This window comes from Vulpes lagopus, chromosome 23 (assembly GCF_018345385.1).
Source record: "Vulpes lagopus strain Blue_001 chromosome 23, ASM1834538v1, whole genome shotgun sequence".
NCBI classification, from domain to species: Eukaryota; Metazoa; Chordata; class Mammalia; order Carnivora; family Canidae; genus Vulpes; species Vulpes lagopus.
The window spans coordinates 23,261,049-23,278,466 of NC_054846.1; the positions used below are offsets into that span (position 1 = coordinate 23,261,049).

At 37.5% G+C, this 17,418-nt stretch overlaps 2 protein-coding genes across 8 annotated transcripts in view; one reads left to right on the forward strand and one right to left on the reverse strand.

Annotated features, from left to right (window-relative positions):
- The window catches only part of LOC121481579 (PARP1 binding protein), a 62,587-nt gene extending 46,513 nt beyond the window's left edge, over positions 1–16,074 (reverse strand). For 4 of the 5 annotated variants that reach the window (XM_041739059.1, XM_041739058.1, XM_041739057.1 and 1 more), the window contains exons 1-2: positions 15,993–16,074; positions 11,419–11,576 (exon numbers count right to left, since the gene is read on the reverse strand). In XM_041739059.1, coding sequence (XP_041594993.1) covers positions 11,419–11,571 — 153 coding nt within the window. In that variant the 5' untranslated portion in view covers positions 11,572–11,576; positions 15,993–16,074. Of the gene's footprint in view, positions 1–11,418; positions 11,577–15,992 lie in introns of those variants that run through there. The other variant, XM_041739060.1, reaches the window with a different exon arrangement.
- Positions 16,075–16,139: 65 nt separating this feature from the next.
- The window catches only part of NUP37 (nucleoporin 37), a 42,432-nt gene continuing 41,153 nt past the window's right edge, over positions 16,140–17,418 (forward strand). The window contains exons 1-2 of one of the 3 annotated variants that reach the window (XM_041739062.1): positions 16,159–16,219; positions 16,712–16,861. The gene's annotated coding sequence lies outside the window, so the exon portion shown is untranslated. Of the gene's footprint in view, positions 16,220–16,334; positions 16,353–16,711; positions 16,862–17,418 lie in introns of those variants that run through there. The other 2 variants (XM_041739064.1, XM_041739063.1) reach the window with 2 other exon arrangements.

Sequence of the window (17,418 nt, forward strand, 5' to 3'; positions counted from 1 at the left end):
TTTTGCTGTTTCCTTTGCTGTGCAGAAGTTTTTTTTACCTTGATGAAGTCCCATGAGTTCATTTTTGCCTTTGTTTCCTTTACCTTTGGAGATGTGTCTAGCAAAAAGTTGCTGTGTGTGCTGAGGTTGAAGAGGTTGCTGCCAACGTATATTTAATCTCTTATTTAAAATTCTCAAAGCCATAGTGAATTACCATATACCACACACTTCCAACTGTTAGTCTTAAAACATGATCATAAAAATTAAATTTTTTAAACCATGTTTTATTTCATTACTGTTCCAGGGAAAGCAAAATATCAGTACTAAAACCTTGGGTCAGAGAATTTAGATTCTTCTCTGCTCATGGACACACTAAACTATAAACAAGTACTAAAAAGCCATGGTTTCTTTCTCTAAGTTGCTGGGTGTTCCTACTGAGTTGAAATTGTTCTGTTTTTCTCTTCTTCAATATCAACATGATATATTAGTCAGCAGACATGCTGAATTGAAGGCTTTTTTTAATTGATTGCATTCTGTTCCCACTTAATATTCCAAATATTAATAATGGTGCCCTCCAAAAAATGCTAGCCCTAATTCAGTAAAAAATTCTAGCTACTCCCTTCCAATGCAGCATGAATAACAAATACTTTTAAGTACCCATATGTAATTTAGTGGAATGTATTATGTTGCTCTCTTCCACAGTTAGGTTTCCTTAATATGTTAGTAGTTTCTGATAACACCAAGATCTTTCCATCATTTGCACTGAAAGATGGATGGATATTTTAATAAAACTATAATTCACTGGGATCCCTGGGTGGCGCAGCGGTTTGGCGCCTGCCTTTGGCCCAGGGCGCGATCCTGGAGACCCGGGATCGAATCCCACGTCAGGCTCCCAGTGCATGGAGCCTGCTTCTCCCTCTGCCTGTGTCTCTGCCTCTCTCTCTCTCACACTGTGTGCCTATCATAAATAAATAAAATTAAATTAAAAAAAAAAAAAACTATAATTCACTGGAACCAAAATTATAACATCATCTTCAGCCAATGAAGAATAATAAAAAGAATCAAACAGAGCCAAATAATATACTATTTTTTACATATCCAACCCTTTTAAATCTATATTTCTTTTATAAAAATCAGCCACATTTTCTAGTTAACTATCTCAATTTAAGACAATTATGTCCAAACTGCCTTAAAATAATTAACTTTTTACTCACAGATATGGAGACAACTAAGAAAATTATCCTTACTGTCCCTTGGAGAGACCTGTTACATCAAAATTATAAAAATTAATTATAGGGGCACCTGGTGTCTCAGTCAGTTAAAGTGTCTGTTTTCAGCTCAGGTGATGATCCCAGGGTCCTGGGATCAAGTCACGCATCAGGCTCCCTCTCTAAGCAGGGAGACTGCTTCTCCCTCTCCCTCTGCCTGCCAACCTACCCACTTGTGTGTGCACACACGTGTGTGCTCTGTCAAATAAATAAATCTTTTTATAAAATTATATTTCAAAAAAAAAAAAAAATTATATTTCATGAAACTAATTCAATGAAAAACCAAAAGAAGTAGTAACTCTCAAACCTTGAATCCATAACCCAGATGTAAGAAAGATTTGTAATTTCTCAGCATTGCATCAAAAATGATGTACTTGACTTTGCAATCCCACAAAAATTACACAATAAAATTTCCAAATGGTATTTAAATTAAATAAATCCAGCTATTTAGAGTTTGGAAACTAAGTTGTTTTATCTCAAAAATTCCTAAAACTATTTTGATATGACATCCTTTATGTTAAAAATAAATTAAAATTTTGTCTAATGTAAATGTACAATTCATTCTCATTTTGTTGACTCTAGTTAAACTACACAAACTCTTGATCTTGTGAGAAAAGGTCTTGACTAGATTAACAGTGTTTATACTGGGATTGTAAAAACATTTTAAATCCAAATAAAAATGTACTCCAGATATCAGTTTTCATGATCAGGTGCCCACCATGACAGCATATTCTATTATTCAAACCAATAACAACTGATTCAGAGAGCTCGTGGTCAAATCAGAAAATGTTTTGCTAGGAAAACATGCCAGCTGGCTAATATCTGAAGGAAGTTCAAGATGGTCAATGTTTTAATTCTCTGATGGACATAAAAAGGATTGTATTTCATAAGAATAAAATGAGAAAAAAAAAGGAGCACTTTTTCAGAGCACTTGTACTCTGTATATTTTGCCGAAGTTATTTTTATAATTATTCAAAAACTTAAATTTTACATTTTTAACTAACTGGAATTTTTGTTGTTATCAAAACAGAAAAGATAGCAGATCCACTTAAGAGCATTAATTGGCTCTGTGACCTTGGGTAAAATACTCAGATCCTGTGAATACTTTTCCTTGGTTATAAAGTGAGATTTTACAGATTAAAGAATGCCTGATAAATGGTACGTGATCAAAACATGTCAGTTTTCTTTCTCTTTTCTTATTCAAAGTATAATAATTGGGTTTTTTTGTTGGGGGTAGATAAATGTAAGACAATTGTAAAATCTATTTCTTCTTATTTTGTTATGTCAATGTTAGGTCATTTTCAAATCTGACAGTCAACCACAGGCTGTGACTTTCCATGAAGTTATAAAACTAAAATCTTTGTTTCACCCGATAGAATATTTGTAATGTTCTTAAAGCTATTTAAGATGAAAAACAGCATTTATAATTTAATTGCCAGACAGAATCAGACCATGAAGTCAATTCTAAAGAAAGGAAAAACTAAAACACTATTTGCAACTTAATAATAAAAGTCATATATATTTGCCATATGGTCCTCAATGAATCTAATAATAAGTTAAATCTCTAGCAGTATAAAACTCCTAGAGGACATCTGATTTAAGCTAAAAGAAAAAAAAACTTGCCCTCAGAAAACCTAAAATTCAAAGATTATTTTCATATACCTTTTATCTCCATTAAAGCAGCTAAGAAAACAAGCGTGCCAATAGATAGGCTAACAACTCCACTAGGTATTCTCAAGTTTTATTGTAGTCAAATTCAGCTGGAAGAATCATACTTTAGAGACTTGCATCCTCAAACTTTTGAGAATTAAAAACCTAAATAGAGCTCAATCACAGAGTGAAAAATATAGGCGAAGCATATATACAACCAACTCCAACTTTTATGACGATCTACTACTTATGAACGCATTTGCAGGGATATGTGCATGCTGCTTTATCTTGCTGAGTGACTTAGAAGTCTGAGTCAGGCAGTTGGGGCTGCCTGAGCTAACTCCATCTGAGAGTTAGAGTCAATCAGAATTGCAGCCCACCATCTCCATTGCATACAGGCACACACATACACAAAGAGAAAAGTTCAGTTGCAATTCACCTCTCCTCTTCTTTCCCACCCAGAGTCTGAACCTTCACAGTGAATTAAGTGAATTAGCAAGTAGAAAATTAAGTAGAAAGAGATCCTGAGTGAGTACTCCACAGACAAGCCCTGAAGAAAAAATTACTTGAACTGAGTGCTTCAACAGATCAAAATTTTTGCAGTGAAAACTAAGTTTTCTTCAGGGTACATTTCACTTACCTTTTTGATATATTTGTTTCAAAATATTCATAAATAAACAGAAGGTAATTTGAACATGGTCTGCTTAATTTCAAAACGATAGCCTGCCATTACTATACAATAATGATTCTTAATAATTGCCTCAATTTCTCTCCTCATTTTCCAGTGAATGGCCACCAAAGTTTAACCTTTAGCTACTCTATTTCATTTATATAATATCCTCAGAATCTATTAATTACCTTAGTACCATTTCTTCAGGTTGCTAAAGAGGGAGAGTATTTTTTTAATGCTCAGGCAGTAAAATTGGAAAGACTTCAACATGAATTGCAATGGAGAGCAAAGGAAAGAGACTTTATAATGACACTTGGGTAGTCTAGTGACTGAGTGAACAATGGTATATAAGACTGCAACTAAGAATATGAACAAGATGGTAAGCTGAGAGAGGAAACAATGTGGTCTACTTTTAAAAACTGATGTGGAGACCTTACTGGGGCATCAAGGCAAAATGTCCAGTAACTACCTGGTCACACCAAGGAGGACTCAGTAGAGAAGTCTGGCATATAAATACTGGTAAACAATGTAAGGGGAACATATCCAGCGAAGGTAGGTAAAATAGAGTGCATCAGAAGCTATCAGCAAAGTGTGTTACAAAGAGAGTAAAGTACATGCAGAACTGTTTTAAAGAGTAAGAAAGAGGGATCCCTGGGTGGCGCAGCGGTTTAGCGCCTGCCTTTGGCCCAGGGTGCGATCCTGGAGACCCGGAATCGAATCGACATCAGGCTCCCGGTGCATGGAGCCTGCTTCTCCCTCTGCCTATGTCTCTGCCTCTCTCTCTCTGTGTGTGTGACTATCATAAATAAATAAAAATTTAAAAAAAAAAGAGTAAGAAAGAGATAAAAAATAACTCAGTGGTAAAATATGCAAAGGATATGTATGAGTAGACAATAAAAAGAAGATACCTAAACAGTCAAATAAGCATTTTAAAAGATGTTTAAATGCTCTAGTTAACAGAAAAGTTAAAATATTATTTTTCTCTTTTCCAATGAAATATCTAATATAGCAAAAAATAAGAAAATGGTACTCTCCTATACTGTTGATATAAATGTAAATTCTAATAACCAAGTTGAAGAGTAATGTGATAGCATCAAGTTAAATTAAAGATGTATCTATCATATGACCTCCTGTGTATGGGGCCTAGAGAAACTCTCATTCTGCGCACAGACATCTCATTTCAATGAAGAATTGTTTATAATAGCAAAAATACCAAAAATATCAAACTTCAAACAACCCAAAGGTCCATCAATGAGTAAAATATATCAGTCATACAAAGGATGATTGTTAAAATGAATAAATTAGATCAACTTTTCTGTCTATCAGCACCTAAAGAGTTCTTGAAAACAATGCTGGATAATAAAAACGAGATGCAGAAAGAATGTATACCATCTGTTATAATTTTAAAACAGACACATTAACAGGGCAATCTGCCTGACTGGATATGCAGAGACCCCTCCTGGTATAAAATACCTAAAGCTACAAGAGAAATTAGGAAAACTTTTTTTAAGCATGACTGAATTGACCATAAGAAAAGGGAAATTACTAAAGGTCAAAAACAATGAGCAAGTGCCAAATATAAAGAGGTAAGCAAATGGTGGCGCCTGTATTTTCCTGGTAACTACCATTCTCTGGCAATAAGGAAACTGGTTTTTATGAACTCTGAGCACAAAGTTTAGGAGACAAAAGATGGGAAGTTAGATCACCCTCCTCACCCTGCCAAAGGAAGTCGAAGCCTCTAAAGGTCAATACTCTTACTATGCCCGCTAGAAAAAAATCTGCACAGCAGAAGGTAATGATGAAGATACTTGCCAGTGAAGAGATTTCTGGAGTAGCCTCAGTATCATGCTTACCTCTGTGGATAATCTTTTAGACATTTTTCATTTCTTTTTTTGTTTAATTTGAATTCAATTAATTAGCATTAAATGTATGCAAGTTTCAGAGGTAGAGTTGTGATTCATCAGTCTTATATAACACCCAGTGCTCATTATATCATGAGCCCTCCTTAATGCCCATCACCCAGTTACCCCATCTCCCCTCCCAATTCCCCTCCAGCAACCCTATTTCCTGTGAATAAGAGTCTCTTGCGGTTTGTCTCCCTCTGATTCCATCTTGTTTTATTTTTCCTTCCTATCTCCTATGATCCTCTGTTTTGTTTCTTAAATTCCACAAGTGAGATCATATGATCATTGTCTTTCCCTGACTGACTTATTTCATTTAGGATAATATCCTCTAGTTCCATCCATATTGTTGGAAATGTCAAGATTTCATCCTTTCTGATGGCTGAGTAATATTCTAGTGTGTGTGTGTGTGTGTGTGTGTGTGTGTGTGTGTGTGTGTGTATCACATCCTCCTTATCCATTCATCTGTTGATAGACATCTGGGCTCTTTCCAGTTTGGCTATTGTGGACATTCCTGCTATAAACTTTGGGGTGCAGGTGCCCCTTCAGATCACTACATTTGTATCTTTGGGGTAAATATCTAGTAGTGCAATGGCTAGATCGTAGGGTAGTTCTATGTTTAACTTTCTGAGGAACCTCCATACTGTTTTTCAGAGTGGCTGCACCAGCTTGCATTACACCAACACTGTAAGAGGGTTCCCCTTTCTTTACATCCTCGCCAACATTTGTTGATTCCTGTCTTGTTAATTTTAGTAATTTTGACTGGTGCGAGGTGGTATCTCATTGTGGTTTCGATTTGTATTTCCCTGATGCCAAGCGATGTAGAGCATTTATTCATGTCTGTTGGCCATTATCTGTGTATGTCTTCTTTGGAGAAATGTCTGTTCATGTTTTCTGCACATTTCTTGACTGGATTATTTGTTTTTGGGGTGTTGAGCTTGATATGTTCTTTATAGATGTTGGATACCAGCCCTTTACCTGATAAGAAATTTGCAAATATCTTTTCCCATCTGTCAATTGTCCTTTGGTTTTGTCAATTGTTTTCCTTTGTTGTGCAAAAGCTTTTTATCTTGATGAAGTCCCAAGAGTTCATTTCTGCCTTTGTTTCCCTTGCCTTTGTGGAGATATGTCTAGCAAGAAGTTGCTGTGGCCGAGGTCACAGAAGTTGCTGCCTGTGTCCTCCTCTAGGATTTTGATGGATTCCTGTCTCACATTTAGATCTTTCATCCACTTTTGACTATTTTTGTGGTTAGTGTAAGAAAATGGCCTAGTGTCATTCTTCTGCATGTGGCTGTCCAATTTTCCCAATACCATTTGTTGAAGAGACTTTTTTCCATCGATATTCCTTCTTGCTTTGCTGAAGATTAGCTGACCACAGAGTTGAGGATCCATTTCTGGGTTCTCTATTATGTTCCATTGATCTATGTGTCAGTTTTTGTGCCAGTATCATGCAGTCTTGATGCTTACAGCTTTATTGTAGACCTTGAAGTCTGGGATTGTGATGCCACCAGCTTTGATTTTCTTTTCAATGCTCCTTTGGCTATTTGGGGTCTTTTCTGGCTCCATACAAATTTTAGGATTATTTGTTCCAGCTCTGTGAAAAACGTTGATGGCATTATGATAGGGATTGCGTTGAATGCATAGATTGCTCTAGGTAGAATAGATATTTTAATAATTTGTTCTTCCAATCCATAAGCATGGAACATTTTTCCATTTCTTTGTGTCTTGCTCAATTTCTTTCATGAGTGTTCTATAGTTTTCTTTTTTTTTTTTTTTATAAATGTTTTTATTTATTTATGGTAGTCACAGAGAGAGAGAGAGAGAGAGAGAGAGACAGAGAGAGAGACATAGGCAAAGGGAGAAGCAGGCTCCATGCACCAGGAGCCCGACGTGGGACTCGATCTCCAGGATCGTGCCCTGGGCCAAAGGCAGGCGCCAAACCGCTGCACCACCCAGGGATCCCTGTTCTATAGTTTTCTGAGTACAAATCCTTTACCACTTTGGTTAGGCTTATTCTTAGGTATCTTATGGTTCTGGGTGCAATTTTAAATGAGATTGACTCCTTAATGTCCCTTTCTTCTGTCTCATTGTTAGTGTATTTTCATTTACACTTTTGCCTAATTATTAACTTCTGCTGAAAAAGGGGAGAGTAGTTAACCTACTTTGGCAGAAGATTGAGGGTTTATTCCCTACAGAGGTTAAAACAGTCTCTGGATTGAAGAGTGCAAGTGAAAACAAGAGTACCCAAATGAAAATGACAGGAAACACATGACCATTTATATTCTAAATGTTGACACTTCTTTCAAGCCCCCAACACATTGGCAGCTCAACTTTACACCATTTGTGTAAAGACTCCTTTTTAAAGAAACTGTTGTAAAAGGGATATCTTAAACATGGGTATCAAATGTTCCCCAGCCAAAGAGCCCAGTCAGAACAGGCTGACAACCCCTAATCCTCCATGCAGAGTTTCCAGGAAGCATTTTAGTGTTCACTTAAATGAAAGTGCATGGTCAAGGATCATCAGGAAGAAAGTTTCTGATAGAAGAATAGAAATTCTTCCCAAATAAGACTAATAAAATAAGAAACTAGGAGGAAACAGATTACGTAAGAAGAAGAAAGCCTCAAGAAATATTAATAGTTTCAAACAAAAAATATATGCTTGAAGCAAGATGAGTATGTATTTCAAAAAGAGAAAACAAAAGAGCTCTTGGAAATAAAGAATATAGATGATATATATAAATATATAAATATATATAAATATATATAAATATATAAATAAAGAATATAGATGATAACAGGGGTGCCTGGCTGGCTTAGTCAAAAGATCATGTGACTCTTAATCTCAGGGTTGTAAATTCAATACCCACATTGGCTTAGATAGTACTTTAAAAAGTAAAATCTGAAAAAAAAGAGGATAACAGAAAATCCAATAATTATTAAACTAAAAAGCTATTAAATATTGAATATCTTATTGAATATCGTTTGGAAGAAAAGTAAAAGGTAAATGGATAAATTGATACATTCATACAGTGGAATATTATTCCCTGCTGAAAAGAAATGCGCTATCAAGCCATGAAAAGATGTGGAGGAACCATAAATGCATCTGAAAGAAAGTAAAGCCAATCTGAAAAGACTATATACTACATGATTCCAACTACATGACATTCTAAGAAAGGCAAAACTATGCTGACAATTAAAAGATCAGTGGTTGCCAGGGGTTGGGGAAAGGGAAGGATAAGTAGGTGGAGCAGAGAGGATTTTTAGGGCAGTGAAACAATTCTGTAAATACTATAAAGGTGCATATATGTCTTATATAATTGTCAAAACCCACATAATGTACAATAGCAAGAGTTGTACATTCTACGAACAAAGACTCAGGATGTCCACTACTTATCATCAAATGGTTCATACAGAGTGATATGAATAAATGTGTATGCATGTGTACAATACATACTTGTGTTTATTTACATATTTTTGTTATGCACACATACAAAAATATTAAAATAGTAATGATACAAAAGTGGCAAAATACTAATTGGTGAATCTAAGTGAAGGGGATAAAGGAATTCAGTGTACTATCCTTGTAACTTTTCTGAAAGTTTGACTTTTTTATTTTTTTATTTTTTATTCTTTATTTTTTTTAAGACTGTATTTTTTTTATTCATGAGAGACACAGAGCGAGGCAGAAATATAGACAGAGGGAGAAACAGGCTCCCTGTGGGGAGCCAATCCCAGGACCCCAGGATCATGACCTGAGCTGAAGGCACACGCTTAACCACTGAGCCACCCAGGTGTCTCTAACTTTTTTTTTTAAACACAGAATCCAAAAAGTACGACTTCCATTTCTTTTATTCAATATACCTACATAAAATTGATTTTTAACAATGACTGTGGATAAAAACAAGAAACAGACAAATGGGACGTGTAACCTTCACCATCACCCTTCAGCTACACTGGTTCTTTTCCATTTTCTCAAATCTCTCTGCGGTCTCCTGCCCAGAGCTTCTGCATATGCTGCTCCCTCATCCTCATCATCGTGCCCCCGAGTCTTTGCCTAGTTAACTCTTCTTCTTCCTTTACAGTTCAACTTGATCTCTCCAAGCAAGTCAACTCCTTGGTCTCATAGCATCATATATCTCTTCTCACAGCTATAGTTTAGAATTTATTTGTATTTTTCTCTACATGTCTACCAGGAAAAGGTAGGCAGGAGCCATGTCTGGTTTTGCTTATCATTTTAACCCCAATGCTTGCCACACAGGATCTAAAAAAAAACAAAAAAAACAAAACAAAAAAAAACACCTCCCAAAGGGAAGAAATTAACACTTAACATTTATATTAACAGCTATATTGGCCTCTTTGCTGTTCCTTGAGCATGCCAGACATAATACCACCTCAGGGTCCTTGCATCGGCTGTTCGCTTTGCCTTGTAATCCCTTCCCACAAAAATTCCCATGACTAGTTTCAAATCTTTGCTCAAATGGCAACTTGTAGATAAGGCCTTCTTTGACCATCGTATTTCAAACCGCCAAGAACTCTTCCACCCCAAACTCTATACAATCCTTAACTGTATCTGTTTTATTTTTTTCTGTAGTATTTATGACCTAAAATACTAAATATCTTATTAGAGTATTATCTGTCTCTCTCCACTACAAGATTAATGCCATTAGAGCAGAGATTTCCTTCAGAATGTTTAGAATAATGTCTAGCACATAGTGAAAATTCAAATACTTGTTAAAAGAATGACTATATAAGAGAATTTTGTCAAAATCTTACTATGTTCAAAATTCATCTTAATATTTATTGTTTTAAACACACAAAACTGCCAACTACCATGTATAGTAAAGACTATCTCTCATTTTAAGATTATACAATTTCTAATTTTTAGGCATTAATATATATATTTTTTTCAAAATGATGGTTCTATTTTTTCTCAATGGCCTTATTTGCCAACTTGAGAAATGTTCAAATCTGTCAGTGTCTAATATTTTTTTTTTTTGGAAATTTTATTGACATATGAAATCTAAAAATCTGGGAACTACTGACATATAGGATTAAAATAATTCACCAGAATGTCATTTCACTATCTAGCCCAATAGACCCACTAAAACTATTCCACCCTTCAAAAATCCTCTCTGGTCAAAACCATCTCCTTATAATCTTCAAAATATCAAGACTTTGATCCCCCTGGATGCTTCTTAAGTGATTTTTTTTCCTTCCTTCATCCCTTCTTTAAAATCCTCCCATCCAAAGATTTCCCCTCCTTTAAGTATATTACCTGAAATCCAAAATTTTTAAGTCATTTTCTTACCACTCCAGCCTATCTTTCCATCACCCAAACACCTCAAGCTCTTTACGTACAGCTCATTCCAAAAACTAGTTTGGTCCAAGCCAACTACACAAGGATCAGATTAAGAAAAGATTTTAAAAAGACAATTTCCAGAGTCTCAGTGAGTGCAGATTAGAAGAATCAAAATTTCCAAGACCAAAGCACAGAAGCCACTATTGTTTAAAAACTCACCCAAGTGATTCTGATTCATAACCTGGCTTAGGAATAATCAATCTATACCACAGAGTCTGAAATTAGTCATAAAATAATTTGACAAAATATTAAAATCAACATTATTTATGTATGCCTTCTAAAACTTTTTAAAGAAATCATAAATAAAAATATTTTTAACCACAATAAGAGCAGTTGCACATTTACTTTAAGACTTCAAATTAAACATTGAATGTGCATGTCCTATGTTATATTACACATATGAAGGCCTTAATTTTGAAGCAAATCATTTCAAATCCAATTGCAATATTTTGACAGATATGTAGAGATATTTTTGATAATTGTGTTGATATTGTCATAGGGCATATATTCCAAAGAAATGAATATAATTAAAATAAGCAGCTACCAAAATTCACTTTTAAAGAAAAGTAAACCTAAATATAGTCTACTAACCTGTTTGTTGTTCTCTGCCATGGAAAGCTGCAATGCCAGGAGCATGGAGTCTGCACCACATACAGTAGTTCTCTCAGAGTTACAAAGAGTGTGCCAATTCCTTCTGAACTCTTTAATCATATCCAAGATAGAATTCTGATTAAGCGCAGCCATCCTCTCTGAAAGTAGGACAGAATGCAATGTTAAAAAGATTTACTTTAATTGGAAACTAATATTTAACATGTGTAAGGAAGCAGAGTTAGAGAAAAATAAGTAGTGAACAAGAGGTCATTTCATATTTACTAAGATTGCTTTTCATTAAATTTAGGGAAACAGAACAACACACTTTCTGCCCAATCATATTTTCCTCTCCTTTAGTTTTCTTAAGCCAAATCTTTTGAAATAACAAAATCCAACCTTCAAACTGAAAACTGATACAAAACAGATACACAAATTCTGTAAACCTATAGACACAGCTAATTAAAGCTGTATTTTCAAAATATTTGTTTTGAGATAAATGGTAATATGTGTGGTAGATTTGGGGGGGGGGGGGTAAAGGCCAATTTCCTCCCATCCCCATATTGTCTCAAAAGAAGAGGTCTATTGGGACACCTCGGTGGCTCAGTGGTTGAGCATCTGCCTTCAGCTCAGGTCATGATCCCGGAGTCCTGGGATCAAGTCCTACATCGGGTTCCCCATGGGGGAGCCTGCTTCTCCCTCTGCTTGTGTCTCTGCCTCTCTCTGTGTCTCTCATGAATAAATAAATAAAATCTTAAAAAAAAAAAAAAAAAAGAAGTGGTCTATTTTTCTACCCCTTTAAGTATGAGTCAGTCTAGTAACCTGTCCAATTGAGTATGGCAAGAATTACATCATGGGGGTTCCAAGCCTAGTGCTCAAAAGGCCCATGCAGAAAAGTTAATGCAGTAGGCCTGATGTCTATCTTTTAAAAAGATTTCTTACAAGGTTGGCCCTTGGCTGCACCCGGTAACTTAGAATTCAGGAGGATTTCCAGTAAGAGTAGCTCACTGTGCCTCAACTGTTTATACAAATAATATAGTTTATGCTGAACACATGCTTTCCTTCTGAGTCTGGAACTTAGGAACATAAACCAAGAATGCCTACATCAGTACCCCTAGACACTGAGTCTCTAAAGAGCTTCCCTGGGAGACAACATTTCATATGGGTTGTCACAATTTGTTGTTGGAGGACTTAAGCATGTCCTGCGTGACTCCACTAAGAGAGGACTTTTGGAAACTTATGCCTGATTTCCCCAGAAATTCATCCCATGCACTTTCTCCCCATGTAGCTTCTCTCTTTGCTGATTTTCTTTAGCATCTTTTTGTTGTAATAAATTATAGGTGTGGGCACAACTATATACTGAGTCCTCTGAGCCTTCTTAGCAAAATCCAACCTGGGGTAGGTTTTAGGGCCTCTTGATACAAGGCTTTGCAGCTTTAGTCCTTACTGTCTTGCCACTCTAGACTACCATAAGAAAAAGTCCAAGTTCACCTGCTGGAGAGGCCATATAGAAGAGAACCAAGGCACTCTAGCTGACAACCAATTCCAACGTAAAGACATGGGAGGCTATGTTAGACTTTCCTGCCCCAATCAACCTACCAGATGAACTGCAGCCACATTAGTGATCCCAGGCAAGGCCAGCAGAACCACCAAGTTGAGTCCAGCCAAAACTGCTGTCCACAGAATCGTAAGTAAATAAAATGGCTGCTCTTTTAAATCCATTAAGTTTTGGGGTGGTTTGTTACACAACAGATTACCAATACAATATCTAATATTTAGGAGCTATGTTCATGCCAGAAACTTTTCAAAAGCTTAATATTTATTACTTCCTTCAATCTTTGAAAGAGTCTATTAGAGGGTCCACTATTATCCCCATTTTACATCTGGAGAATGTGATACCCCATGTCATTCAGCTAGCAAATCGCAAAACAAACTTAACTCCAAACTCTATAAGCTGTGCTCTTACATCACTGTATTACATAACTTCTCCTAACAGACAAAAGTCTTTCAAAATAATTAGATGTAGTTTCACTACTTTACATACTCAAGTCCATCTAAGAAAGCAATTCCTTTCTTTACGGGTTTACAGATATGGTTGCTGAAAGGTTTTTTTCCTACTTTGTATGCTAGTCTCCAACATGTTCATATGCCATTATCTTATTTTGGATATATTTCATTGTACACAACCCATTTATTAACTCTTTCTATTATCTTTTTCTTTTTTTTTTATGTGGCATAAATAGAATCCCAAATATTTACTATGTATTTTGGGTTTATATGATGGTGAAAATGGGCATATAACATTTACAAAGCAAGAATTCAAAGTTGCATCAATAATGCAACTTAAAGATACAAGCGAAAACCAATAAATTAAAATATCTACATATGCACAAATGCTAGTAAATAGCTAAAAGTTTTATTTGTCTTTAAAATATCACCCTTTTTCTTAAAGGAGAAAAAAAAAGGAAAGAAGTAATGCTTCAGTGATATGATCAGTTCGCCTGAAATAAATCTTTAGTACTAAATTATTTAGGGTACTATTTAAAAGTAATAAGAGTTCTGGAGTGCGTGGGTGGCTCAGTCAGTTAAGGGACCCACTATTTCAGCTTAGGTCATGATCCCAGAGTCAGGAGATTGAGCCCCACCCTGCTCCCAAGCACAGTCTGGCTTGCGATCTCTCTTTCCCTCTGCCCCTCTTCCACGCTCATGTGTGAGCACGATCTCTCTCTTTCTCTCTAAATAAATAAATAAATAAATAAATAAATAAAATTAAAAAAAAAAAAAAAGTAATATGAGTTCAGATTACTAAGAATGAAAACTAGTCCAGAACTAGACCGTTTTGAATCCTGGCCACACCATGTACTAGCCATGAGATCTACAGCAAGTTACGTCATCTCCCCCGCCTCAGCTTCCTTGTCCTGAAAATGAAAATATAATAGTTCCTATGTCACAGGAGTTTGTGAAAAGTCAAGGATAGAAGTACAAGTTGAGCTTTCAGCAGCGTGTCTGATCCGTAGAAAAGCCCAGAGTCTCATCCAAGGGTCTGCACACTTATGGAAAAGGGCTAAACCAGAAATATTTAAGCAGTGCAAGGCGCTCCGTCTGTGTCACAACCATTCAACTTGACCTTGCCTGTGGGAAAACAGCCACAGACAATACATAAACGTAGGCTAGGTGCATAACTCTGCTTCAACAAGACTTTATGGAAACTGAAATGAACATTTACATGATTTTCACATGTCACAAAATATCATTCTTTTTGTTTGTTTGTTTCAACTATTCAAACATGGAAAATCTGTTCTTAGCACCGAAAATGGCTGCACAAAAACAAGTAGACCAAGAGTTTGCCAACTCTGGTCCAGTCCCCATGCTTTCCACAGCTAGTGGGCAACAAGCTTTACTTTACCCCTGACTGCCCAGGTGAGGTGTCATCACGCAGAAAACGGGAATAATATATATATAATACTTGTACATTTATATTATATAAATATAATTTATATTATATAAATATGCATTTATATATATGAAAAAAATAAAACAGGAATAATACCTTCCAGCCAATTATGAGGAGTCACCGAGACGATGACTACACAAGCACTCGGAATTTCAGGCTGCCTGGCACTATACAGCAACAGTGGCAGGTGGCAGTGATCATGAACACTCTCCTGAAAAAACTAGCTTCCAAACTGCACTGGAGCAAAAACTGTGTCACGGGAAATTATCACTGGGGTGATAGTGAGAGATGGTAAAAGAATATCTACGTCGGATATTCCAGGGCCCACATCCTGGTTCCTCAATGTATGAAATGTACGTCCTTCGGTATTTAAAATCTCTGATGAACATAAATTTCCTCAAGCATAAAGGAGTTAAGATATCGCTTACCTCACAAAACTATAACACAAGGAAACATCCACCTAGGGTCACGCACTTAATAGGTGCTCCGTTAAAAAGAAAGAGGGACGTGGCTCAGCGGTTTACCGCCTGCCTTGGGCCTGGGGGGTGATCCTGGGGTCCCGGGATCAAGTCCTGCGTTGGGCTCCCTCATGGAGCCTGCTTCTCCCTCTGCCTGTCCCTCTGCCTCTCTCTCTGTCTCTCATGAATAAATAAAATCTTAGAAAAGAAAAAAAAGAAAAGAAAAGAAAAGAAAAGAAAAGAAAAGAAAAGAAAAGAAAAGAAAAGAAAAGAAAAGAAAGAAAAGAAAAGAAAGAAAAAAAAATGAAAAAAGGGGCATCGCTCTCAGGGTGCAGATCCTAAATATTCTTTGGGAGACGGTAACAGAGAGAGAGAAAGTAGTGAAACTGGAGTCTGCTCGCGTCTTGGGACTCGAACCATGGTTTCCTGCCACCCTAAGGAACCTACGGAGGTCCCTCCAGGCGTCCCTCAGGCGTCCCTCAGGACCTTCCAGCCATACTCCTCACCAGATAACCGGGAACTCTTCTACACCCCCAGACCCAAGCAGGCTACAGAGCAAAGCCACTAAACAAATCACATTCTGGATGGTCACTTGGCTGTCACCAGCCCCAGCCTGAATCACAGATTAATGTGTGACAGGCGGGCGGGCAAGAGATGACACTCACCTGCCTCGGGAACAGCCGGCAGGTGCAGACCCCACGTAACAGTAGTCCCGCCAGGCTGCGGCCTTCAAGCGGTGAGAGTTCGTCCCGAGTTATATTTTTAAATCTCGCGGGAAGGCTCGGGAGCCAATCGGCGCTTCCGCCCTCTGACCCGGAAGCAGAGTCTGCGCGCGCCGCGGCAGTCCCCCAGCGGAGACCGCCTTTCCTCCGGCTACTTCCCGACGCCCCCGGTGCGTATCGCGCGGGAGCCCTAGGGGTCCCTGCTGCTTTACTACTGGCTGCCCAGCGCTCCCGTGGTGTCCTTGCGAGTTACTTCTCTCCCGGGCCGCACCCTGTCTTCTCCCGGACCTCAGGCTTTGGGAGGTGGTCGCGGGGTCTCGCGGGACTTGCCTGTCTAGGAGAGGCGTTGGGGCTCTTTGCAGCGCAATCCCTTCCCTCCTCTGCCTTTCCAGTTTTAGAGGGCAGATCCCCCCCCCCCGCCCCCCCAGTGTGCAGGGAAACCCTGAAATGCAGTGAGAGTGGGCACTAGTTTAAGGAGCAATAAGGGGACCGAGTTTCCTGACCTGGAGTCTTTTCCACTCCCCACACCGCCGTGCCTCTAAGGGCATCCACCTGCTGGTCACCCTTAACACATGTCAGGTCCCGGATTCCCACTCGTATGCTTACTAGGTTATAGGCTACGTGAGTTGGGATTCCTCTCATTCTCCGTAAATACTTCTCAGGTTCTTGATGTGTTCGTTACTGAGCCCAACTGTTCTCAGGACAACTGCGTCCAATTAAGAGAGAAAACAAAACAAAACAAAAAACCCTCTTTACATTCCTGAGTCTCATCTGGGAATGCTACTTTCAGAGTGCACACCAGGCCATAGCAGGTTAGTTGAACTTTTGTGCCTGGTTTTATGAGTATTATTTTTATATCACACATTTTGACACACCTTTCTCCAGATCTTATATTTTCGATCTGCTTATGTTATGGCGCTTTTCACACTGAGTCATAACTGTTACTGGATATTGTGATCTGGAAGGCAGAGGGGCTGTTTTTCTTCCCTAGGATTAGTGTCCAACGCATAGTAAAGTATTACAAGTGCTATCTCCTCTTACGGGCATGGCAACTAACCTACTAAAGTCTCGATTCTTCTGTAAAGTGGCAGCCATTTCCCTCCTCTTAGGTTTGCAAGTGTTAGGTGTCATGATGTTAGTAAAATCCTTAACATGGCACCTGCAAATAGTGCTCTGTAAATGTTAACTTATTAATTTTTTATGAATATATTTACAACTAAAGTGATTTACATCTTCAAGTACTCACTGTATCTTCTGGTTAAACAGGTTATTATGACGATTTATTCTGCAAGTATTATAAAGTATTTAAACAAGTACTTGAATTTTTTTTTTAGCTGCCTGTGGCATCTGAAATACCATGTCCTTATTT